The following is a 25,418-nucleotide window of genomic DNA, read 5'->3' as shown; positions in this document are numbered from 1 at the left end:
GTACTGAAGTCCTTCTACTTAATAGGTTCCCTTTAAATGACAGCTGGTGATACAGAGCTGGTTCTGCCCAGTATTGTTTCATAGCTCAGATATGTGCTGATATACTCTGATAGGGCCTAACAGTATTTCGGTTTTGTTTCTGCCTCACTGTGGGTTTTCTAGGATTAGACACAGATAGGCTCAGTGCATGTACATTTATTTCATCCCCAGGTGGGAAGGAAATGAACAGAAAAAAAGAGAGTAACAGAACTCCACCCTACCAAAGAATCAGGCGATAGACCTACTGTAAAGGGCCAAAAGCAAATTACCTCCTCATCAAGAACCCATTCCTATGACAGGCAAGTTGTTTATCATTTCTATATGGAACTGGCAGTTAAGAAGAATTGATGCCTGAAGCACTTAAAGAGTTTTAGTAAAGATAGACTGCAAATATGTTACATTAGATATTTTAGATAAAAAGCACCAACATGAATGACGATGCTGTTAGCAATACTGGAGTTACAGCTACTTAAGGTGAAAAGGTACTTTCAAGACTGAACTATATCCTTTTGTTCTGAAAACAAACATTTAAAAAATTATATCAGAATAGAGGCATTTCTGTGACATTACAGGAATTTAAAAGCATCCAATTGAGACATCTTAAGAGTGTTTACAAAAGCTGCATCTTTCAGATGTAGACCACTCAAATACCTCAGTTTGGTTTCAAGATGCTATAAAACACCGTTTTGAAATGTTGCTACAGCCTACATAAAGAATTGACACTTGTTGACAGTGCTAGCCTTCTTCCAGTCCTTAAGAAGTATCTGAAGACTTAATAAAATCAGTATTAAAAGTACAGAGGCCTCCTCCAGCAGCTTTAAAAAAAACCCAGCGAAAACACATTTGGGACCAAGTTACCCCTATATGTTTATATCAAAATGTTCATTATAATGGCTGACATCTAATATCTTTATTAGTTACTGTTCAAGTGGAAAATATTTGGGCATGACTTTACTGTGGAGTCACCTAATATGCTTTCCCATAATGAAAATAATATTTCTAGAACACTTCTGCCTATTCTGCATGATTATTGGCAGCATATCTTTGCATTCCTAAAAATAGACAAAAACCATTAACAGAAATCCTTTTATTCCTGATATAGTTAAAATTTCTCAAATTGTCTTTAAGTCTTCCAGACATGCTTTTCTCCTGATGACTTTTTACTTTCCTTATAACCTTTCTTCACTGTCTAACCTCTCAGTTAAATCCATTCCTCAGAAATCCCCCTTTCTGTGTATTTGATCCCACTGTATTTGTCCCCTGTTATATCTTAAGTCCTGTGTGACTGTTTTTTCAGGATCTAGTATGCTATCAAAATAATGTCAGTTGCCACTAACACTCTCCTATCTATAATTAATTGGCTTGTTATTGTTCCCTAATTTTAAGATGCTATGAAGATGCTTTAATTCTGGTAGAATGATGTGTCCAGTATTTTGCTCATATTGAAATCTCTATAAACGTACAGCTTGCTTTCTTCTCCTGCAATCTAAAGAAGAGAAATAGATGGGCTATTCTTTTAAGCTCTACTGACAGCAGAATTTCTGTGGAAGGCAGAAATAGTTACTGTCATGGTTAGATGAAGACAGTTTATGCTGAAGAGAAAGGCTGTAACAGCCTTACATGATTATTTATCTCATCTGCTTCTACTGTCCCCACTTCTCTCAGGTCTCACAGAGGCAGCAGGATGGATGTGCCCGCAGCAGTGGCCAGCTTTTATCTGCTGTTTATTGGAGGTGTTCGAAGTTCTCTTTCCAGTCATACGGTAGGCATGTAGGTAGTCTGATGATTAGTGAGGTACAGAGACACTAGCAACTGAAGGCGAGGAACAGAATTGCTGTCATCTACCAGATGACAGATTACCCAGATTTTCAGTTGAGCTGATGGAAGCTGCCTACTCCCAGTCACCATCTTTCTAAGTTGCTCTTGTGGCATAGGCTGGAGTATATTATGTGCAATGTACATGTGCCTGTGCTATATATACAGTCACAGTGCAGTGCAATTCATCACAAAAATCTGCTGTTTCAGAGAAGCACTCAGAGATACACTGGAAATGCACTGTTTTTCTGTGTTTTCAGTACTTCTGATCATGTGACAGAAAAGAAGTAGCACCATATAGCTGGGGACACTGGGGGAAGAAGTTTCTGATCATGACATTTAAGCATGACATAATCAGAACTGCCATCTGCAAGCGTTCAGTGTCATTTACCACAAAGCTACTGACAGCACAGAGATAGTTATGATTACTTTATATACAAAATGCTACTCCCTCTTTTGCTTAATGTTCTCCATTGTCCAAAAACCAACGCACTAACCCACAACCTTTCCAACTGATTAAACTTAATTCCTTTCATTATTCTGACTCCTGGAATTAATACAAGCAACTAAATATATAGTCCAAGAAATCTGGCATTAGTAGGATAAACTGCATGAACAAGGAGTACCCATGTATGTAATGACAGGGTGGACAGGTTCATGATATCAATGTGTAAATTTTTTACGGCAATGTCTATGTTTTTTAGCTCCATGATACCCAAATGTGACAAAACAGAAATACTGCACTGTAATTAATAGAAATTATTTAGCAGTCTGAGATTTGGGCTGGTGCTCTTGGTAAGCAAAGAGCAAAAAAAAGCAAATGAAATGAATGATAAAAGACAGTATCTATATCTCTGACCCAGAAAAATAAAAATGCAAATTAGTCGTTACCAAGACCAAGGAAGGTAATGAAGATAATGAAGGGCATCATTAATTCCATGGTAATAATCTTCAAGCAATAGAAACATATCAGTTTTCAAGTTAAATTCAGGATTTGCAATTTCTAGACACACACAATTTCTAGTGTGTTAGCTCAAATAATTACAGTATATGTGTTTAGTAAATTCAAGGCACAGTGCCCCAAGTTTTAAAGTGCTGTTTTGCAGACTGAACAATTTTCATTTATTCTACTTTATCATTAGATCGAGTATACTATTTATCTACAATGATTTACTCCCTGAAATTGCCATGACTCTGACTTCATTTATTGATTCCAAAGAAAGGTTCCTGTGAGAAGTCGCATAGACTAGCAGCATTACCCTTTAGCCTATCTTCTGTAGACCTGTTTGTGAAGCTTGTCTGCAAAACGATTCTTTTTTTCTTTACATTATCAAGGCATCCTTACCTTTCAGGTTTGTTTGCAAGAACCCTTTTCTCAAGTCACTCTTTTATCAGGTGTTAGAACACTCCCAAAATGTGGCTTCAATCCACCTGAGCAAACAGACTTAATTAGCACACATTAAGTTTCACCATCTCCTATGAGGGAAAAATAAAACTCAGATAAATCCATACTTCACAAGCTGCTATGAATTTCTTAAGTGCAGATTTTCCTAGAGCAGGCATACCTAAGAGATGCCAATTACCAAGTCTTTAATTCTGAATTAGCTGGAAACAAAGATATAGAGTTGGATCTGCCCATCCCAAGATCGATTCTAGTTTGATAGAAAATGAGAGTCACCACTTTACATGGTGCTTGCTATCACTTGTAGTTAATTCTATAGCATTTTTCCTATCCAGGGTGAAACAAAGCTTTTGAGACACCATTTCAACTCAGCTCATGAAGGTGGAAGCCTTGGGAGATGAACTGATTTTGAGAACCACTGGTATCACAGCACTGCTCTACCCCTCATTTACCATGTAAGTCATATTTCCGATGCAACTCCAAGTATAATAAGAGTTTTTCAATATATATTAAGACTTTTAATGAAAATAAATTTATCAGGACTGGGCTGTCTCCACACTTTGTGATTTTGAAGGCATCTATGCAAATACTCTTATTCTAAGGCAAATAATGTGGTAAATAAATGTTAAGTTGGATGTGGCACTGGTATGGAAATAAAACATTAGTCTGCTTAAAAAGAACGGAGAAAAGATACCACAAAGACAGTTTTGCATTTAAAATGCAAAAGAGGCAGGATTTATTTGCTTAAGAGAGAAATCTAGTAAGTCTATAGAACCTCAAAACCCATTAACTTGTAATGTTTTATGCAGCTTCAAAATCTCTATCAGTGTATGATGTATGTTTTGGTCCTGAAATTTCCTGGTCTCACTGTAAGCAGCAAAGCCAAGGACAAAGGCAGATCAGGACAGAGTTCTGAATGAGTCTCAGAAGATCATAACTAATGTGACAGAAACATATTAATTGGTATTCATGGAAAATGTAAAACTGGAACAAAAACCCTATTATTTTTCTTTTATTTAGTAGAAATTTCCCCAAATCTATGGATATGGTGTAGTTGAGAACGGTTAGTGTTAGGTTAATGGTTGGACTGGATGATCTTCAAGGTCTTTTCCAACCTAGATGATTCTGTGATTCTGTGTTAAAGCTCTTAGCAAGTTTCTGGATTGTAAAGGAGAGTTATTTTTCATACTGTTTGATTTTGTTTTATTAATGTTTTAATTACTCCCAAATATGTATTTGTGGGGTTTTGTTGGTTTGTTTGTTTTTTTGTTTTTTTTTGGGGGGGGGAATTCCCCAAAATGCCAAGATTGTTAATAAAACCATAAATATTCAAAAGAATATTTTTCACCAAAACAATCTATTTTCCTTTTTATTTTTTTTTTTTTTACACATTTGTGAATACTGAAACTCAAAGAACCTAGTACATAGTTTGACTTTCAGTCTAGACATTTTGTGAGAATTCACAGCAGTTTTTCTCTGATGTATGTTGACACTGCAACTGAAGATGTGACTGCAGTGGAGAATGGTTTAAGCAAGCACCAAATGCATTATTTGAAAACTGTGTATGTCAGAGCAGGATAGTGATGTCCCGGTCCAATGTCGGGGGAGGTTTTGATAGGATCCCAAGAGTGAGATAAAGACACAAACGAGGTCAAATATCGTATACCCAAAATAGGTTTTTATTATTAGAAAAGAGGGGTAGCGATAGGACAGAATAGAAGGAGAAGGCAGAAATAAAGCAAGGATGCGGGATAGGGCTGCAAGAATAGTCATCACCATGGATCCAGCGGTGTCCCGTTGGTCCTCAGCCTTCACTTCATCGATGGTGGATGCACACAGATCAGGCCTCAATGGTAGATACACAAAGAGAAAGATTTTCTGCTGCCTTTTTAAGTTCATCCTACCAGCTGATCAGCATATCTGCTCGCCTTTAGGTTTTTTTTTCTCTGGTCCAACAGGTTTTGTTGCATCCAGCTTCCAGGGCAGGAAGGTTTGCCTCTTGTCAGTTCATTAGCAATGCATGCGTGGGGTCTAGCCTGCACAATGGAGCCACTAAGGGCTCCAGGATGGGGCCAGCTCAGTCCATGTCTGCCCCTTTGAGACTTGTCTAAAGAGTCCGGACAATGCAACCACAAGGGAGTGGCGGGGTGCATCCTTCAGTCCAGTCCTGCTTCTCTGGGCAGCATCCCCCAGACCAGTTCACAGGCCGCAGCAGCTTCTCTTGGAGGTTTGCACAGGCACAAGCAAGCTTTGAGACAGTCATAGGACATGTCGGTCTCTCACAAGCGACTATATACCTAAGGTCCCCAATGCAATTGTACAATCCATGGTGAAGTCTGTGCAATCACTTCTTTCCTGCTCTTTACCCATGGTAGCCAGTTCAAAGCTAGTATGTTTATAAACTTGCTTATATTTAATACATATTTATATTCTGACTTTTATTTTGCTGGATATGTACTCCCAGTGGTATACAGTTCTTGAATAACTATATTTATGCCTTTTAAGGCTTGACTGTTCTTGCCACAAAAGATTCCTGATAAGACCTTTTAGATGTATTACACATTGTGTAATTCTTTGGGGGGTTAGGAAGAAGGAATGATAAGAATTATGCAAAGCAAACACTTTGGGGCGCAGATCAACAGATAATGCTCAATTTCAGATCACACTGACCTGTTCAGCTGAAAGATCGCCCTGACACAGAACACATGAAAGAAAATATTCACTTCTGTGAACCACTATGACCACTTGAATGAATGTGACCCTCAAGTTCCTCCTACCTTTTCCAGTCTCCTGCATTATCCCATGTAACAAAGAAAATTGCAGTAACAACCTGTCAGCTAAACTTCAAAATTATTTTGTTTGCACAAAAATAAAATTGCTTGCTTTCTTCTAATAGGGACGTGCTCTCTGCAAAAGCAGAGGAGAGTGAGCAATTTCTACTTTAAATAATGCTTCTTTTACATTAGGGAAGTTACAGTGTAGCTTTTCCAGTGAAATATCTAGAAAACTCACCATGTACCCTTTTGAGTGGGAATGAAGTGATATTCTTAGAAATCCAAACAGGGGCTACAACTGTGCCCAGGTGTGCCGAACAGGACCTGGGATTATTCTCTGATCCTTCACTCAACTGGTATAATCCAGTTGTACCCTCATCATTAAACCTCCATACTCTCCAAAACAAGGTGACTGCATCAAAGCTTCTACTGTAAAAGAGTCCCTGACCCAAGCTGAGCCTACAATCATGACCAGGAAGTTTTTGAAAGAGGAGTGTTTGTTGGATCATGACAAAACCATGTCATGGAGTACTCTCTACATAAGGATTATATGCCTTTTGCTCAAATCTTACACAAAATAGTCAGATTTGCCACTAAAAAAAAAAAAGAATAGACTTTTCCAAATTCAGTGGTAAACCTGTCATTGACTTCCATATGGGTAAATTTTTCTCTTTATTTTGAAAATAACATATCTGCAAATTTCATAAAACATTATCTAAATTTAGCCTTGAGATAACTTCTTAATATTAAAACATGGTAAAGGTAATGAAGTATTCCTTCTGTTTCTGTCTTGTTTTTAATTTACAAAGTTGTATCCATAGATTATGGAGCTTGATGCATGAATTAATAGGTAACATTTTATGAAGATTGTCAGGGGTCAATCATGATTTGCATATTGTGAATCTGCTAAGAATTTAACCATTTACTTCACAAATACTAACATCTGATTAAACTCGAACTAGAAAAAGAGCATTAGAATTTATTTTTAACCCACGAGAACTGTTTGAAACAAACTTCAGTTTCATAGTAGCATTCTCTGGGAAACAAGATATTCAGGAAAGGTTCAGGAGTATTGTACTTACATATGAATAAGATTCACATTAAATATAAAATGTAATTTGTGGTAACACTGTAATGTTACGTTCCTCCCCAAAAATAGAAAATATCACAGTAGTTATCAACGATAATTTAAAGGAGTTAGTCCTAAAAACCTCTACTTATAATAAATGCAGTCCTGCTTTTCTTACACAGATTAAGTATCATGAAGTTGTGTGCTAATTTACAAATGCATTGACCAAGAGAAAGATTTCATGTAGCTTCCATTAACTGGGAGCTCTTAATAAAGTTAATAATATATTGCAATCAAACACAGGAAAGGACAATTTCATTCTCGCAAACCTCACCTAAAATCCAGACAAGAAAGGTACTCTAAAATTATAAATACTATCATATTTTCTTTCTAATGGAAGATTGTTTTGTAGCAGCGTTATAAAAGTGTGAGTTTCCTTTAACTGATAATTCAAATTATAAATTCAATTTGATGTTATTTGCTATTTTTTAAAACAAAAAATAATTTCATTGTTCCATGCATGCAACTATCAAGTAGGGTAAAGATATTTTATTTCTCACCAAAAATCTTTCTATCTGAACATTGCAATAAATAAAAATTTCCTCAAAAAAAAAAAAAAATTAACATGTAGTCTGTAAACTAAGAACTGAACCACGTGTAAGAGAGCTGCTGAAAGCAACAGACTAAATTTGATGGATCAGGAGATCCCTTTCCATGACATGCCCCTATTTTCAAAAGCATTCAGGCTTTAAACTAATTATCAGTACTGTGTTTTCTTCATGCAAGAAGAAAGAAAATCGCTATAGAGTAGAAATTTAAATTATGTGTGAGGTTTCTTTTATTGACCTCATATTTACCTCTGTATGTTATAGACACAGCAGAAGCAATCTTAGCAGGTCATAATCATTTATTACTCAAGAGTATACTGGTTATCTTAAATGCTTAAGTATTTCAAGTTAAGAGCGTGCATTACATAAAACATGAGCACAAGCACTTTGGTGATACATATGTTTAGCAGTATGTGGGAATTAGAGAGTTAATTTCATTTTGTGCACACAGGGGTTGTACATGACCTGTGCATAACTGCCCCTTGGAAATGCACTCATTTTGAAGATGACTGGCTCTCTCAGTATTTGGAATCTATTCTTAATGCACAAGTGAAACACTTTGTTAACAACATCCAGTAATGCCTTACGACTTAGTTTAAACATTCCCTGTCACCATATAAAGAAATCTATATAGAAAAAAAGTACTGCTATAAGAATGCATATGGAAATCCACAGGGTAATATTTGGAACCATGTTTATTCAGCCTTTTTAGCCACTGTTTCAGATGTTGCTGTTTTGAAACCAAGGTACGTTGCACTGGTAAACTTCACAGGACATCTGTGTAGAGCGTAAGGGGACTAGGTTTTGCACTAAAGCAATTGAGCCGGTACGAAAACCTACTATGTACAAGACCTGAATATGTTTTACGTGACTTAGACTGCAAGTAAAAGTAAAATATATGAAGCAGAAATCTCCACCTGCCCAGAAATACCACTTTACATGACAGAGAAGGGAAAACTTAAGAGTAGAGCGAATGCTGGGAAAAGAGCTTAGCACAAAGTCTGGATCGGGAAGTGCGACTTACATAATTTCCTGAATGTGGCCAAGCTCTGGGTCAAGCAGGAGTGAATTTCAAATGACAAATCATGCTACTGAATGCTTTCTATCTTGAGTTGTGGTACATCCTACAGTCAAATTCACAGATGAAAAACACAGTGAAATGCTGCCAGGCACATGGATGCACTTGTGCAAGTCTGACTGTGCAAGTTGATCCTTAAAGTGGAAACTACCTATGTATCATTTTTGTTTTAGGGGACTTGAGAATCAAAACCAATCTGCTGCATGAACAATGAAAAGCCAAACAGATACTAAAAAGGTTCCTGTTTTTTACTTTCCACACAGTATTAGTAACACATGTAATACTTTTCTTTTTGCTTAAATATATGGAGTGAAATCCTTGCCCCAGCGAATTCAGTGGGAGTTTTGCCATTGACTTCAATAAGGACAAAATTTTGTCCCAGTGCTGGTGTGATTTTCAGCCTGTCTTTCCTCCTTTAATACATATGATGACAAAATCCTGTACTTCAATTCCAAGGATGGATCAGCACACTGCAGCAACTAAAATTGCTATAGTATATCATACTTTTCCAATATATTGTCTGAGAGACCATAGCACAGAAATATTTCTGCTTTATGACGTATAAATGGCTAAAATTTACCAGAAAAAGTAGTTTAAAGATATTTAAATTTAAAGTCTATTTCTAAACTAATCTCTAAATGGATTATGTATGCAAATATGTCAGTACACAGCAAACTTCCTCTGTCTATCTGAAGATAGGATTTGGTCATTCATTAAGAACAGAATGATTGCTAAAGGCCACACACACGCCTACGAACATCTGAGAGTACTAGTATGAAAGAACTTGTTGTGGTGCATGTATGAAAAGCAAGCATATGTTGTAATGAACATTGCTATTGTTTGCACTGTGATTTCAAATTTCACATAAATAGCCAATGAGAAACGCCAGAAAAGAGAGCGTTAGAGAGCTCATTCTGTTTGTAAACAGAGACAAGTTGTAAAATATTTAACAAGATGGAAAGAATGATTAACACCAAAATCTAGCATTGTAAGGCTTTTAAGAAAAAACAAACATGGGATGATCTTAAACCAGCTGAGCACTGCTACAGTAGGAAATAGAGATGTTCAACATTCCTAAATAAAAACCCCTTTAACAGATTGTAAACCTGAACTATGAAGTGCATAAAGTTAAGCAACCAAAGCCACCTTCTTTTCTGACATATATTTTTACATTTAAATTAAAATTGTGCATAAAGATTCCATGTAAGGCTACATTTATTAAACATTATGCATCCAGTGGACAGATGCACAAACTGCCTGAGGAAAAAAAAATTCTTTTGTTGAATGGGAAGTTTGATTTTTACTGGAATGTGTAAAATTCACAAACAAGCTTGCTAAAATTTTGAGTATGAATTAAGATCACGTGTGCTGTCAGATCTGCATAAACCAAAATGCGTACCTCTGCAGACACCCATGGTGTTCATGAAACTCTGCAAGAAGCTGTGGCTCCTTCTTCAGATACAGCTTGTAGGGTTGGGGCCAGAACTTAGTTAATTGGTGTGGATCATAGAAATGAATGATGTTAAAAACTTATCAGATCATTCAGTTTGTCTCTTCAGAGACAACTAGATAATTTAACAGATCTTTTCCCACCTCTTAGTTCCTGTGATTTCATGACTCACAATTCAATTAGCTCACCTACCGTCACTACATGCAAGTTTGTCTCATTACTCATCAGAAATATTAGTCGATGTTTCTAACAGAATTGCCACTGCATATACAACTTCCTTTTCCCCCTCAGAATAAACTAATCTCAGAATTAAGAAAAAAAAAAAAAACCAAACCATTTTGGTCTATAGATCTTTAGAAATATAGTATTTGCTATGCAAAATGGAACTATTTGAATCTAAAGAATTGAAATTATTAAAGTCCTAGTCTGAAGACGGTTACTCCTTTTCCTGTATGGTCATCCAACCTCTCCATTAGCCCTACTCTTCCACCACCATGCTGAAGAACTGGGAATTTACCCACAGAGTGCCTAAGTCTAGCTTCCCTCTAGGTGCTATTACATTAGTTTTAGCTTAGAACAGGAGGGGTATGTATGTACCATTTCCATTTACCCTGCTTTGATCATCACTGCAGATCTATTCCACAGTGTACAAACAAATTCTTTGGAATGAAATGAAATAAAAAAATACTTTTCAAATGCTAGCAGATATCCAGTCCATGTGATTACGCTACAGCTGGTTTTAAATAATCCTCCCTCCCTTAAAACCTGTCGACTTAGATATCCATCTACATTGCTAATGTAGATGGAGCCTGACATTCTCTCATCCCACACAGCAGATACACGGGTACCCAGGGTAAAACTGCAGTGCAGGGCGTTCTTATGCAGAGGTCTGTATTATGAGCCTAACTGATGTTTAAGATGACATAGTGGCATGACTGACCCACACAGCACCATACAAACAGCACAGCAGAGAAACAGAGAAACTCAACCACCTCACTAATAGTGGGTCTGTATCTGCACGGCTGTACTGGTGTAGTACAGTCCATATGGCAAAGCTCATCTATTTTGGAAGGCCCCTATTAATAGAAATTACACCTTCTGCTTTGTCCCACTGTTTAACAAGTCTCAATTTGTTCTTTCATTTGTAAAATGGGAATATCTTCTGATGTAATGGGCTTCTCTCTGCTCTGACACTTATTGAGACTGAAATGTGCAATGCATATTCTAAGAAGCAACAATAGCTACTGTCTACTGTTGAAAGTATTTTGTAAAACCTGTTTCTACTCTTTGCTATTTTATATGTAAGCTGCTGAGTTAATGACTAATTTCATATAAGTGATGATCTTAACCACAGTTTAAAAAATATAGTGGTGGTGAAGACTGACATGTGATCCAGTAAAATATTTGAAATGAAATTCTCACTGCGTATTCAATAAATAGGTACTGTAAAGAGACTGAAAATATTTCAGGAGTTAGTTCAGATAACCTGAAAACACTTCAGACGGTGTGATAATTGTTATGCTCCTTCTAGTGAAGTTCTACAGCACATGCACCCTCATAGGTCAGGCTGAATTAATAATCGCTCCGGTAACAGAACCAGATTTCCAAGCATCCAGCTGAATTTGTGGTTGTTCCTGCCACCTAGTGGCTATCACACAAGTCAACAGAAAAACTAAGAACACATTGAGGACACACTTTCAAATACAAAATAGGAAAAAGTGCACAAATTTTTGTTTTGAGATGGCTATTTTGAGCCGTTGTTTTCAAGTTTGGTGACTACCACAAAAAACAGAGAACCTTTTGGACTGACTTCAGAAAAAGAAAAGCATTATACAAATCTTGTCGTGTGAAAGGTTCTAAAGAGACACTGATTTCTTCAAAAAAAGCTAACAGAACGATATGATTCTTTTTATATCCCCTATTGTTAATGTAAATGTCGTTGTTTAAACAACAAATCTGGGCATACCTAAACTGGAAAAATGATCCATTTATTGTGTGATTTATCTAAGGTGGAGGTGCTTTCCCTCTTCATTTTTAGAACTTTGAAATATCCTGAATTTCTGCAGTTGCCACTGACTCGTACCTCTGTGTTACATACATCTTCCTTTGCAGAGCTATTTATTTAAAAGACAAACACAAATGCTATTATATATTTCTATACTGGATGAAACAGCAAAAATATTTAATGGCTTCCTCACAATAATGTCAAGGAATGGAAACACAGCTTTTTTGTGGGAATAATGGCAACACAAAATAAGTACAGATCAATAAAGTGGAAAAGATGAAAACGCAGAGTTGGCTGTGCTACTTACACAGTAAACAAAGCTGGCAAAATTCCTTGAGATTTAGTAATCAATCTGGAATGTGTAGTTTTAAAACATTCGCAATGCAAATGTAAACACTGAATAGGTTTTGCAAGTTTGCTGAAGTACACTATAGGGATTTTCTGGGACACCGCAACACTGCTATTTCTGCTTTTGGCTGTTATGTGCTTCCCGAACACTTAAAACAGCCTGTAGCGAGTCTTCATGTCTCAAATATTATTGGAGGGGCTTGCTTCTGAGATCTGGCAGTGCTTTATGCATATTTGACACTTTCCAATGTAGATATCAAGCCTAAGGGGAAAAAATATTTAAAAAATCATACAACTCTTGAGCAAAACAAAGATGTACCAAAATGTCCATACTATGTCAGAAGAGACATATTCCTTCACTGGCTAAAATGATATAAATTGCAAAGAAATTCTGTAAAAAAGGTGTAAACAGCAAAAAAAGATCTTCTTTCCTTCCAGAAGAAAGCAAGAAAGCTCCAACATCCAATCAGCCCTGACAGATTGCCTAGTCGTACTTTCTGTTTTCCCTTCTCCCCCATCCCATAGTAGCAGAGCTTCAAACAAGAGAGACACATTATATTCCACCATGCAGAACTGCCCATGGTTAAGGCACAGTGCAGGAAAGTGGTACACATTTTCTAAACTCATTTATGTTTCAAGAATTAGTTTCTGACTACACTGACCATAAGATTATTATATCACAGCTGCCATCACCACTGTGAGTTGAAAGAAATGTAGATCTTGCTCCCTTTAAAAAAGAAGTGGAAGCACTCTGCCTTCAGGAGTGAGTTTCGGAATGCAGTCAGAACAGGACTGACCTTAGCCTAAACTACAGGGAAAAAACAGCCATACCCCACATCCCTTTGTAATATTTAATACTTGTAAGCTCAACACTGCTCCTTATCTAGTACTTGAGCCTTCTGAATTGCCATTGTGAGACAGCACTTTCCCTTTACGCTGTAGAGAATGCCAAGATGCCTACTGTGGGTTCTAAATTTCCATCCGAGGCTTTAACCTTGCAAGAATGTAACTTCTTTAAAAGATTTGGTCTTCTCTTTCTTCTCTATAAATATGCACTAATGAAGTCTATTTGTACACATCAGGTAGATGTGAAACCTGATCATCTAACATGTAGTAAAACTACTTGGTTTTAGATAGTCAGAGCTTCAAAACACTTGCAAAAAGAAAGGAAAATTTCACTATTAAAAGGTTTTCATGAGTTTATTACTATGCTCAATATACTGGTATTCTATCTTTTTTATTAGAAGTGACACAAGTATGTTCAGATGTTTTGTAAAGTTCTCCAAAGTCTTTAGATACACTGGATGTCCATCTCTTTAGAACAGTTCTCTTGTAATAAGATGTATATTCAAGGAATGTAAATTTAAGGCTGCTAAATTACTTGCCATCCCAGACTTGTTTTGTTACAGACTCATGTACTTGTGAGACTTGAGAATCTTCCTGAAGCCTGCACATTCTGTAAGAGGTACGTGCTGAGGATGAGATGCTTTCTCTGGGACAGCCTTCTAGAGGAGCTGCCTAAAGAGAAGTATGTCTAAGTCCTGAAGCATACTGCTGTTACCTGGAGGAAGGAAAAAAAAAAAAAGCTGTGACCGGCTGAGTCCAAAATGGGAAGAATGGGGTACAGAGGGAGTGCACAGGACATTACTGCATTATGTTGTGAAAGTAAACAACTTTCCACTTCAAAATGAGTATGTATAGTGTTATTTTCCGTTAAAGAACTAAACAGACCAGTCAAAACTCAGTCTTTCAAAGTAATATGCCAGTAGTGGAATTACATGGGCCTACATAAGAATGCAAGAATAAACTAGGCATTTCGTTCAGAATAGAAAGCTAAAGGTGTATAAGTGATAGACCTGTAAAACCATTGCTCCAAGTAGGTCTTACAAGAAAATTGGGCATGACGAACATGACTGCTTACCTGCAAAATTAAATTAAGAAGTCCTGTAGGATTTAGGGTTCATTCAAGTAGCTGTGATACCACTTTAAACAAGTCTCATCCAGACTTCAATATAATACCTGTGTTTGGAGATTACTACTATCTCTAAGAATTACAAAGGCAGCTTTTCTCTCTCCCAACTTTGCAAAGTATAACTATGATGCAACAATCCTGACCAGTGGGAAAAAGAAAATGTAAAAATTGAAGGTAAACCCTCGGAAATTATTATACACATCTGAACTAATTTTAAGTAGTGAAATCACTTACATACAAGCATCTGTTACTATTTATGTTTATACTTTATACCAAGTTTCCTTATTGTGACCAATTCACTAAACTTATATTCTTAGCAAAAAAAATCCAAATAAACCATCACCCCCCCCACTCCCCCCCCCCCCAAAAAAACCCCAAAACAAACCCACAACCCACCCACCACAATTAAACCCCAGCCCAAACAGAATTATATGCAGAAGCATGTACTCCTCCCAGCCTGGAGAATTTCTTCATGATAACAGGAAAGAGTAGGAGCTCTGAAATCCTCTTTAGGTAGCTCCAGAATACTCAGTGACCCACAGGTACCTTTTAAAAAGCTTAGAGATCACCTAAGATAACGGACAGCTACTAAGTGCAAGCATAAAGGAAAAACAAAAAAACCCCAACAAAACGCCCAAACACACAGAAAAGCACAAGTCCAAATGAAAACCGAACCAGACGGAGCTACTCCCCCACCGCCCGAAAGGCGGGACATGGACATGGACATGGACATGGACATGGACATGGACATGGACATGGACATGGACATGGACCCCGACCCCGACCCCGACCCCGACCCCGACCCCGACCCCGACCCCGACCCCGACCCTTCACTTCCTGCCCTCAGCCCCAGATGGGGGCGGCACCATTGGGCCGCACCGATTGGCTGGGCGCTGCCGCCGCGCTCCCGCCAATCGACCTTAAGCCCCACCCCCCCCGGCGCGGCGCGTAAATTTCCATTGGCGCGGGAGCGCGTGCGCTTTGCCGGCCGCCGTGCGAGGGCTCCGCTGTGCGCCGCCATTTTGTCAATGAGGGGCGAGCGATGGAGGTGGGTTGCTGCGCTCGGTGTCTGGGCGATGTCAAATGATGGTGTTCTGGTGGCTACGGCGTTCACACGTAGCTCGCGCGGTTGTGAGTGGTGAAGCAGCTGCTGCTGCGAGGCTGGCGGTCTTCACTTCGGGGTCTCGCCTGGCGGCGGCAGCGCCTGCCCAACCGCGCCGCGCGTTGTCGCGTCGAGCCCGGCTCCGCGCCCTGCTCCTCTTAGGCGACCATTGCCGGGGGTGGCAGGCAGCCCCTGTCACAACCGCCGCTTTGGAGGGCAGCGCAGAGAGCTTAACGTGTCGCACTTGATTGCATTTAAAAGTCCTTTAATTATGCTGTAAGTTTGTGTGGTAGTTGTGCTTGATACAGGTTTTGATAGCTGAAGCGATCAAAAATAAAAATATGCTTGTATGAAACAAAAATAAATATGTGACCACTGTTGCGTAGAAGGTATGTGGTGGGTTATCTGTGTAGTGTCCTGACTGGTGTCGTTTTTGAGCTACAGTGAAGAAAAGAATGGTCTTATTGTGGGTTTAGGAAGGTGGATACAGTTTTGTAATTTTTTTCTTTGAAATCTTAAAATTGCAGTTAAACTGTGTGTGTGGGAAACTCGGGGTGTCTTTGTTGAAAAAGGGGAGAATTCAGAGCAGTGGTACAAGAATTGAGTTTATTTCTCTAATGATTTTTTCTATCATGTGGAGATGCAGAGTTGCTAATAAGAGGGCTGAGGTATATAAAGGTTCTGAATGAATAAATCTTAACTGGTATGTAGGTGAGTAAAAAGAAAAAATAACTCTTGTAAACTGTAGAAATGACTGTATCAATCTGATGTTGTTATTTGGTCTGCGGCGATGGGAAACCAAACGTTGCACAAATTGTTTTTGTTATATGTTTCTGCAACCAGAGCTTTGTTTCAGTGAGGAAAAAAAAAAGCTGGCCAAAGCATCAGTGGTGCACCTTTAAAAATTTTATTCTCTTTAATGATCAGGTGTGTCTTCCAGGCAGACAGAATCCTTTCCCGAAGGGTATTTTCTTTAATTAAAAATACCCTCAGAATTTAACTTTATATTTTATGACAGGGAGAAGTGAAAAAAGGGGGCTTTTTTAAGCAGATATTTGTCAGATCTAGGTTTGGTACTGTTTTTACTGGAAGGCTTTTTTGGGTAGATGGTGGTATTGTTTTTCTTTTTTTTAAAGTCATCTATTTTCTTTTTTTGAGAAGTCATACCCCTGCTTGAGATGTTCTGGTAAGCTTTACAATAGGAGTGCTCATTTATTTATTAATTTTTGGTTTTGGTGGAACGAGAGTGATAGGGATCAGTATTTATTCTGAAGACAGTTTGTAAGATCCCTAGCTACTTCATGCGTTCTTATGATTAAAAACTATTATGGCAGTTCCATTAAAGATTTTTTGCAGGCTGAGAAAAATCTTGCTCTCATAGCTTGTGGTTGAAACTGAAAGCTTCACCTTTAAGTTTACATAAAAGTTAATAAATCAAGCATCTGCTTTGTCCAGTCTATCCTTGTGTGTTTGTCTGCTATCTTTGCATTTGAATGATGCTGTCAGCCCCTAATTACTTTGCTAGAACAGCATTTGTTTCATAGAAGTGCTTGGTTAAATTATGGGCATGCACAGTCTCTTTAAACAGTGTAAAATCACTGATACAGTGATAAATTTGAATGGAACTAAAAGGTGATCTTGAATTCCAGTTTATAGATGAAAGCCGGAAGTACCTGAAGGGTTTAAAACACGTAAACTGTCAGAATTGGAGTGTTAAGACAGTATAAAATACACCAGGCACAATTGTTAGTTGATGGGCCGTGCAGAAATGTTGGACATAGATAATGTGTTATGTATGTCCTTGCAGTTACAAAAAATTAAATATGCTACAGCCATACCTGATACTGTATGTAAATCCAGATTAAATAAACTGTAAATCTATAAGATGTCACTGATTTGAAGAAGTGATTTACACAGAAGAAGCAGAGCGAGTAGGGGAGGAGCCTTTGGTCATTCACATATTAAGAAGAAATATAAGCAATGGGAAATACTTCTGCAGGTAAACAGTTCTTGTAACTGCAAGTCTGGTGCAATGAAACACTGAATTAGATCTCCTTTGGAGAGATTTGCTGTTAAATTTACTCAATATAAGTAACATTTCTGAGATGAGCAGAGGTTGTATAAATGGTATGAATTGCTTTCATTTCAGTGTGTAACAATATGCTATTATTTTGAAAAGAGATTTAATTTAAGGAATCAGTTGACAAAAAAAATCCCGGAAAACTATCAGACTGATATTACTCCTCTTCTTTGCAGACAGGATGGAATCTCTGACTCCCTCATCAAACACAGATGTGAATCTGAAGATAACTTGTATAGAATGCCATGCCGAATGCTTGGTTGTAGTATTCCAGGGTCAACGCAAAGTGGAATGTGAGCTTGACTATTGCATACTACAAAATGAAATACAACGAATATTCAAAGTAAAAGATAATGTTTACGTTGGTGGACCTTGTTTGGTGAAAGACACAGGAGGAGAATGGCATAGAGGAAGAGTTCTGGAAAAGAGAGGAAATATCTGTCAGGTTTTTCTTATAGACACTGGTCAAGTGCTAGTTGTTGAGGAAATGCATCTTGCTTCTGCTTGTGATGAATTGTTTCAGCTGCCTCCAAAGGTGGTTTGGGGTGTTTTTGCAAGCATACTTCCTCTTCGGGAAAAATGGCCTCCACAAGCCATTAATTATTTTTCATCTCTGGTAGGATTGACGATTAGAGGTTGTGTGAAAGCTGTTATACCGTATGAACTGTTTATTCTAGAAGTGCCAAAGATCATTAGTGATGTTCTTGAACTGCGATTAGGAAAATTTATTGATGGAGATTCATTTTGCCTTATTGTAGAAACGTTAAAAGTGTTTCCCCAAGAAACACTTTATAAAAGAGTGCCACAGGTGTTGCAACAGAAGTGTACAGTTAAGGAGTTGCTTACTTTCAGTAGTTCGGAGAAACCAACAGATTTTTGGCCAGTTCTAGATGACCTCTTTCCACGTCTACCTGTTGGCAGTAAGGAAAATGTAAAAATAACTGCTGCAGTAAACCCAAATAAATTTTACTGTCAGATACAGAAATGGCAGAAGGAGTTGGAAGATTTGACAGAAGCTATGCATTTGTACTATGAAGCTACCAGTACAGAAAATAAGAAATCTTTTGATAGCTTAGGTCTGGTCTGTGCTGCCAAAAGGCAAAATGGACAGTGGAATAGAGGAGTGATAAAACGTGTTATCTCTGACCATGTGGAAGTCTGGTTTATGGATTTTGGCAGTGTTGAAGCCGTGCCATCTAGCTGCGTTCAGAAACTCAAAGTAGAGTTCCTGGCATTACCAATGATTTCATTTCCATGTACACTGTCTTGTTGTGGTGGTCAGGATGAAACAGCAGTAAAAATTCAGCTGAAAAAACTTACACAGGCCTTGATAGAACAAACTTCTGTGTGTGTCCACGTTGATTTATTCAGTGACATTAAACACTTGTATTATATTACGCTGGAAAATGGAAATCTTGGAATTAATGCTCAGCATCCAGAAAACCAGGATGAGGCAGCTGCATCATGTGTCTCACTTCTGGAAACAAAAATAGCAAGTATTGCTGTGAACCAGAGACCATGTAATGAGAGATACAATTCATTTAAGAATTGTACTGGAAATAAACAGACACAAAATTGCTTACCTGAACGGAATATTTCTTTGTCAAGCCGCTGCAAAACAGTAGAAATGCAAATAAATTCTTTTCATACTGCTTTTGTGGTACATGTCATAAATCCATCTGACTTCTGGGTTCAACTGTGTGACTACCAGGATGAATTTAAAGCCTTGATGAAAGATATTGCAGATACATACAATCAGTGTGGAGCTGATGAAATGGTCCTTAAAAAGCCAGAACCTGGATTGCTGTGCTGTGCCCGGTATAGCAAAGACAGGCATTATTATCGGGGTGTTGTCACTGAAGTGCGTCATGTAGACATTACTGTGTATTTTTTGGATTTTGGAAACACAGACACAGTACCCTGTAATGATGTGAAAATGTTGCTTCCGGAGTTTTCCAGTTTACCAGCTTTAGCTATGTGTTGTGCACTTGCCCGTACATTTCCTGTTGATGATGTGTGGGTTAAAAAGGAAACCAGTTTCTTCAAAAACATTGTGTGTGACAAACTACTGCTGCTTCATGTCATTGGAAAGCAAAACAAGAAGCATGTTGTTAACGTGCAGTTTAGGAATGGTTTGCAGCAAGATGTTGCCACATGTATGGCTCAAGTTGGATATGCTGAATACTGGGAGAAGACACCAGATTCTGTTCTAAACTCAAGAAAATGTCAAAATCGGAATCCCTGCAAATTAAAAAAAGTAAACACACAGAGAATCTGTAATACTCATAAAAATAAGGTATCCAGAAATGGAGAGGTATTTCAGAAGGAAAAATCATTAAGTGTGCCTTCAGTGCTGAGAGAATTTGGTGCACCGTCATGTTTTGGAAAGGGTGCTATCCCTAAAAGGTGTAAATCAATATCTGAGGAAAAATTATTGTATAAAGAGTTTGTGTTTGAACCGGGAGCTGTTCTTGAAGTGGTGTGCTCTTACGTTGTTTCCCCAGCAGATTTTTCATGTCAGTTGCAAAGCAAACTGCCAGAGCTAAATAACTTAATGGAACAAATTCAGACTTACTATAGGGAGCATACCAGTCCCTACAAAACTGGACAGGTTGCTTGTGTTGTTAAATATTCCAAAGATAGGAAATGGTACAGAGCAAGCGTTGTGCAGCAAGTATCCACAAATGAAGTTGATGTGTTTTTTGTAGACTATGGTTATCAGGAAAGAGTTTTACTTCAAGATCTTCAAGCTGTTCTTCCAGATTTCCTAACTCTGGAAGGTCAAGCGTTTCGTTGTGGTCTTAAAAATGTACCCTTACAGGTCAACTCATTTAATTGGTCTGAAGTGTGTAGACATTTTGAAGACTTCATTTCTGGTTCTAGAGGACCACTGACTTGCATCATCTGTGCTCTGGTTCTTGTAAGCCCCGGCTGTTTATGCAATGTAGTTGACTTACAGACTCCATTTGTTAGTGCAGAGGAATTCCTCAGAGAACGTGGTCTCACTCAATCTGAATATATTGGTCTGAGAAACCTTGCATCTTTGGGTTCTCTGTACAGTTTTTGCTATTCATCCTTTAATATACAAACTGGAAGTGAGGAGGAGGTTTATATAACTCACATACATAGTCCTTCAAAATTCTATTGTCAGCTTAATCGAAACACTGAAACTATAGAGGCATTGGCGGAGAAGGTTAGTGTCATAAGTAAAATATCAAATATTTCAAAATATGATACCAGCAATATGCGAATATGTATAGCCAGATATTTTGAAGATGGTCTATTTTATAGAGCTTTGGTTTTTCCTGTGGAATCAGCACCCTATCTATGTGCTGACTTTGTGGATTTTGGAAATAAGAATATGGTAGAGAGAGACCAGTTGATGCCTATTCCAGAGTCTGCCCCTGACCTAATGTTCACACCCATGCAAGCTATTAAATGCTGTCTGTCAGATCTTAGGGAGACAAAAATTCCAGCAAGTGTTACTAGATGGTTTGAGGAAACATTCCTTGGTAAACTGCTGAAGGCTGTAATTATATGCAGAGAACCAGATGGGCAGATTGTTGTGGAGTTATATGATGGACAGCTCAAAGTAAGTCAGAAGATTAAAGAAAAAATATCGAAAGAATTGGCACCAAAAAATTATTTGGAAGAATTTATTGGAAGTAAGGGAGAAGTGATATGTCACATGGAAGATGACAAATACATTAATAATGTAACTGTTAAAAATCCTAAAAGAGTTAAATCAAAAACTGAAGTGAAATGCCAAGTATATGATAAGTATTATCAGACAGATGATGGGCAGAATTTTGGAGATGAAGAGCAAACGGCCTATAGCACACAAAAGTTGTGTAGTGGGTCCTCAAAATCGCTAACTTTACAGGACAGTGAAGAAACAGGTTTTAGAAATACAGTCAGTGCTCTGGAGCACAGAGAGGAACCTGTGTTTGTAGAGCCTCCTTCTCACTCACTCTGTCATCCTGCTTTAAATTCAAAGGAAATAACTGTAAATGCTCCATCCGAATTTCTTAATCAAAGACTAAACTGTACAGGTCAGCAGGAAAGGAGAAATGAAAATATACCTAAATTAATCAGTCTTCCTCAACGTGATATTCAGGTGAATTCTGAAGTAGCAGCATATATTTCTCATATGAATAGTCCATCAAGCTTCTATATTCAGCTTGCAGAGGATGAAAATCTAATAATACAACTAGCAGAAGAACTAAATAAAAGCATGGTGAATATAGGTCCTGAAAATTGCTTAGATGAGCTCATGGTAGGGGATCTCATTGTTGCAGAGCATGCTGCTGATTGTTTTTACTATAGAGCAGTTATTATTAAAACTCTGAAATCAGGAAACTCCTTTGAGGTAGAGTTCATTGACTATGGTAATGTAGAAGTTGTAAGTCCTTCAAAAATCGGCAGGATTCAGAAAAAGTTCTTAACTTTGCCAAGGCTCAGTGTTCATTGTTTCCTTAGAGGAGTAAAAAGTACTCATCATGAAACCTGGATTAAAAAAAGTACTTCCTATTTTGTAAGCAGAACAAATAACAAGCTAGTTACTTGCAAGTTCTTGCAGCAACATGGAGAACAATGGGAAATAGGTGTAATTTGGGATGGAAAGGCTGTGTCTAATAATCTGCAGAAAAAAGGCAGGACAAGGTGGCAAAACACACCAATGCATAATTGGGAAAATAAGCCAAAACAAACTCTGGTTAAAAATGGTAATCCTCAAATCAGAGAATCTAGGAATGGTTTAGGAACTGGTGAAAGTAAAGCTAAGGCTAGTGGGATGAAAAATACTTCCAAAACACCCTTAAATCTCCTTCATCAAGATCTAAATTCTGGACAGGTAGAAGGAGTAGAAATAATTCATATTTCAGAAACTGGAGAATTTCACGTACAGTTGCTTAGAAACTCGAAAATATTACATGAATTAAATGTAATGCTTGTCAGAGAAGCACGAAGAAGTGATTTGCTTGGAGTGGATGACATTGAAGAAGGATTGGAATGCATGACAAAATCTGAAAGGAACTTGAAGTGGTATCGATCGAAAGTGATAAAGAAATTTGTCAGGGAGAAGTTAATGCTAGTTCTTTTTGTGGATTATGGCAAGTGTGAGATGGTGTCTTTAAATAATGCAAAGATGCTTAGTGACAAGATTAAAAGTATTCCTAAACAAGCTGTGTCTTGTAAATGGGTTTGGTTTAAAGAACTGAGGAAAATTCAGTTTGTCCATGTAGTAAATGCACTCCTGGATCATGAAATAAGGATCTTGTTTTTGAGATACATGGAATCCTCTCATATCTGGGAGGTAGATATTATAATAGGGGAAATACTGCTTCAGGAGTATTTGAACCAGCTCTTAAGTCATGGTCAGACTAGCAGACCAGAAGAATGCAGTAATACAGACTGTAAGGAGTTTGATACATCAGTCAAGATAAATTCAGTCACTTGGATGCTGCTGAAGAACGGCAGAAGGTATTCTGGCTTTGCAACTGCAGTTACTGATCCTTCAAATTTCTTCATCCAGTTTGAAATCTTATTTGATTGCATGCAAAACTTGTCTTTGCTGCTCTCTGACCTTCCTGAGAACTTGCCAGCTTTGCCAGAAGAAGTTGTGGCTCCTGGTGCTAGCTGCTTGATCAAGTTTGGACTGGAAGCACACTGGAACAGGGCAGAAATTAGTGAAGTAACAAGTCAGTCTGTTGTTCTTACATTTATTGATTATGGCTTTCTGAAGAGCATCCCTTACTCTGATATCCATAAACTTAAAGTTATTCCAGAAAGTCTGTCTGTCTTACCACGCTTGGCATACCCTTGCTCTTTACATGATACAGTTCCTGACAAGGCGGAATATTGGAGTGATGAAGCTAAACTTCTGTTTCAGACATTTATTACTAAACCTGATCTGGTATTTCATTTTAAACACTATGGCTCTGAAATGAAATTAGAGGTGGATGTTCTGTGTGAGGGCTACAGTCTAGCTCGTGCCTTAATTGCTGCTGGCCACGCAGTCTACTCCAGAAGTAGGTGCTGCCTTATTTCAGAAGTATCAGAACCGTTAGGTTAATGTATTAATTAGAGGGTTTTTCTGTAACCATTTGTGATTAACTGTTTTCTTTATATTGCAGCATTTTATTATATTACTGCAGAATTTGAAGTTTTTCCTAGTTGAAATTATAAACTTACCTGTCATGCTCTTTGTCAGTAGCTTGACACACTGTTTGATTTTATGATAAAACACAAAAGTTGTATTGTGCAACGTTACTGTATTGAGTGATAGCTTCAGATTTACTTCACTGGGTACATTCATTGTGATGCCAAATAGCTTTATTTTCATATAGAGGCATTGGCACTTCAGGGTTAATTAACTCTGATTGCAACTTCTGGCTGTCATTCAGTTGGAACAGCAGGTGCTTGGGTGTCTTTAAGAAGAAAGATCATCTGGATACCCTAAATACCAGTCCTGATGGTGTGGTATTAATAAATAGCTTGCATATTTTAAGTTTGTTTTTGTTTTGCTGATGTAAAGTATGTTATGCCTTAATTTGTGTGTAGTTGCAAAACACTGTGTACCTAATGTCACAAAATGGCTTCTAGAAATGATAGGTGATAAGAAAAAAAGAGGTGTGTGTACTATTTTTAAGTTCTGCAAATGGTAGATTTATTTGCAAGAACGTGTGTTGTATTTTCAACTCATTATGAGCATAGCTTGTGATAGCAATTCCTTTTATGAAGGTCTGATACCCAAAGTGCTTGAGGTAGAAACTAGATAATTAAAAATATTTTCAGGATTATGCTGCACCTGTAGGTATAGATAATGGCTTTTGTTGCCACTGTGGATACAGATTTTTTCAGAAGTGAATTACAAGGTGTTATGATTGTTAGATTAAGTTGCTGGGATGTCTGTGTATGGATTTTATTCCCAGTCTTCTTTCTTTGGTGTGTACTTCTTCTGTCTCCAACCTCAGCTGTAACAGCATTTTTCTTGTAAGAAGAGGGGCTATACTTGTAGTCTAGTTGAAAGAAGTTGGCATTTATTTAGGATTTAGAAGCTTACATGTGTTTTCCTATTTGTTTTTGGGTGAGCTTAATTCTGAGCAAAATCACTGCTTTCATTTGGTAAAATTTAATTGGAAACTACTGTTTGTTATTTGGTTGTATTTCTTAAAATGTATTTCTGCATTTGTTTACTGTGTCATTGATTACTTTGATTATTTTTTTTTAATCCATGAAAGTGAGAGAACTGGTTACATTTTCTTGGAATTAAAAATGTTCCTGTGTATACTGGTGTATTCAGTATTCTGCTTTTTTGTCATGAATAATAAAATGCTTATCTTGTGTATGTAACTTGCCTTGCCTAAGTGATTCTGAATATTTTGAAGCTTTCTGTGACCTGTGTGTTGGTGAATGCATTGGAAAAAATCTGAAGCTACATCAGGACATTCTTTGTGGGCTAGTGCTAAGGAACAATCCTTGCCCTCAAGGCCATTAGCTGTGGAGTGGGTTATATATATAGTGAGTTTTGGGCCCCTCACTACAAAAAGGATATTGAATGTCTCGAGCGTGTCCAGAGAAGGGCAACGGAGCTGGTGCAGGATCTGGAGCACAGGTCGTACGGGGAGCGGCTGAGGGAACTGGGGGGGTTTAGTCTGGAGGAGGCTGAGGGGAGA

At 37.8% G+C, this 25,418-nt stretch overlaps 1 protein-coding gene across 1 annotated transcript; it reads left to right on the top strand.

Annotated features, from left to right (window-relative positions):
- The first annotated feature begins 17,911 nt into the window (after positions 1-17,911).
- TDRD15 (tudor domain containing 15) lies at positions 17,912-23,815 on the top strand. The gene has a single exon (XM_074933498.1). It carries the CDS (start codon positions 17,924-17,926, stop codon positions 23,813-23,815), a length of 5,892 nt encoding a protein of 1,963 aa, XP_074789599.1. The 5' UTR covers positions 17,912-17,923.
- Positions 23,816-25,418: the final 1,603 nt, after the last annotated feature.

The sequence above is a fragment of the Athene noctua genome, chromosome 1 (assembly GCF_965140245.1).
Source record: "Athene noctua chromosome 1, bAthNoc1.hap1.1, whole genome shotgun sequence".
Lineage (NCBI taxonomy): Eukaryota > Metazoa > Chordata > Aves > Strigiformes > Strigidae > Athene > Athene noctua.
The sequence above is the reverse complement of the archived record's forward strand: the minus strand, read 5'-3'. Positions and strand labels throughout refer to the sequence as shown.

Coding starts and splice junctions, on each gene's coding strand:
- TDRD15 (XM_074933498.1), top strand. CDS start 17,924: ATGGAATCTCTGACTCCCTCATCAAACACAGATGTGAATCTGAAGATA.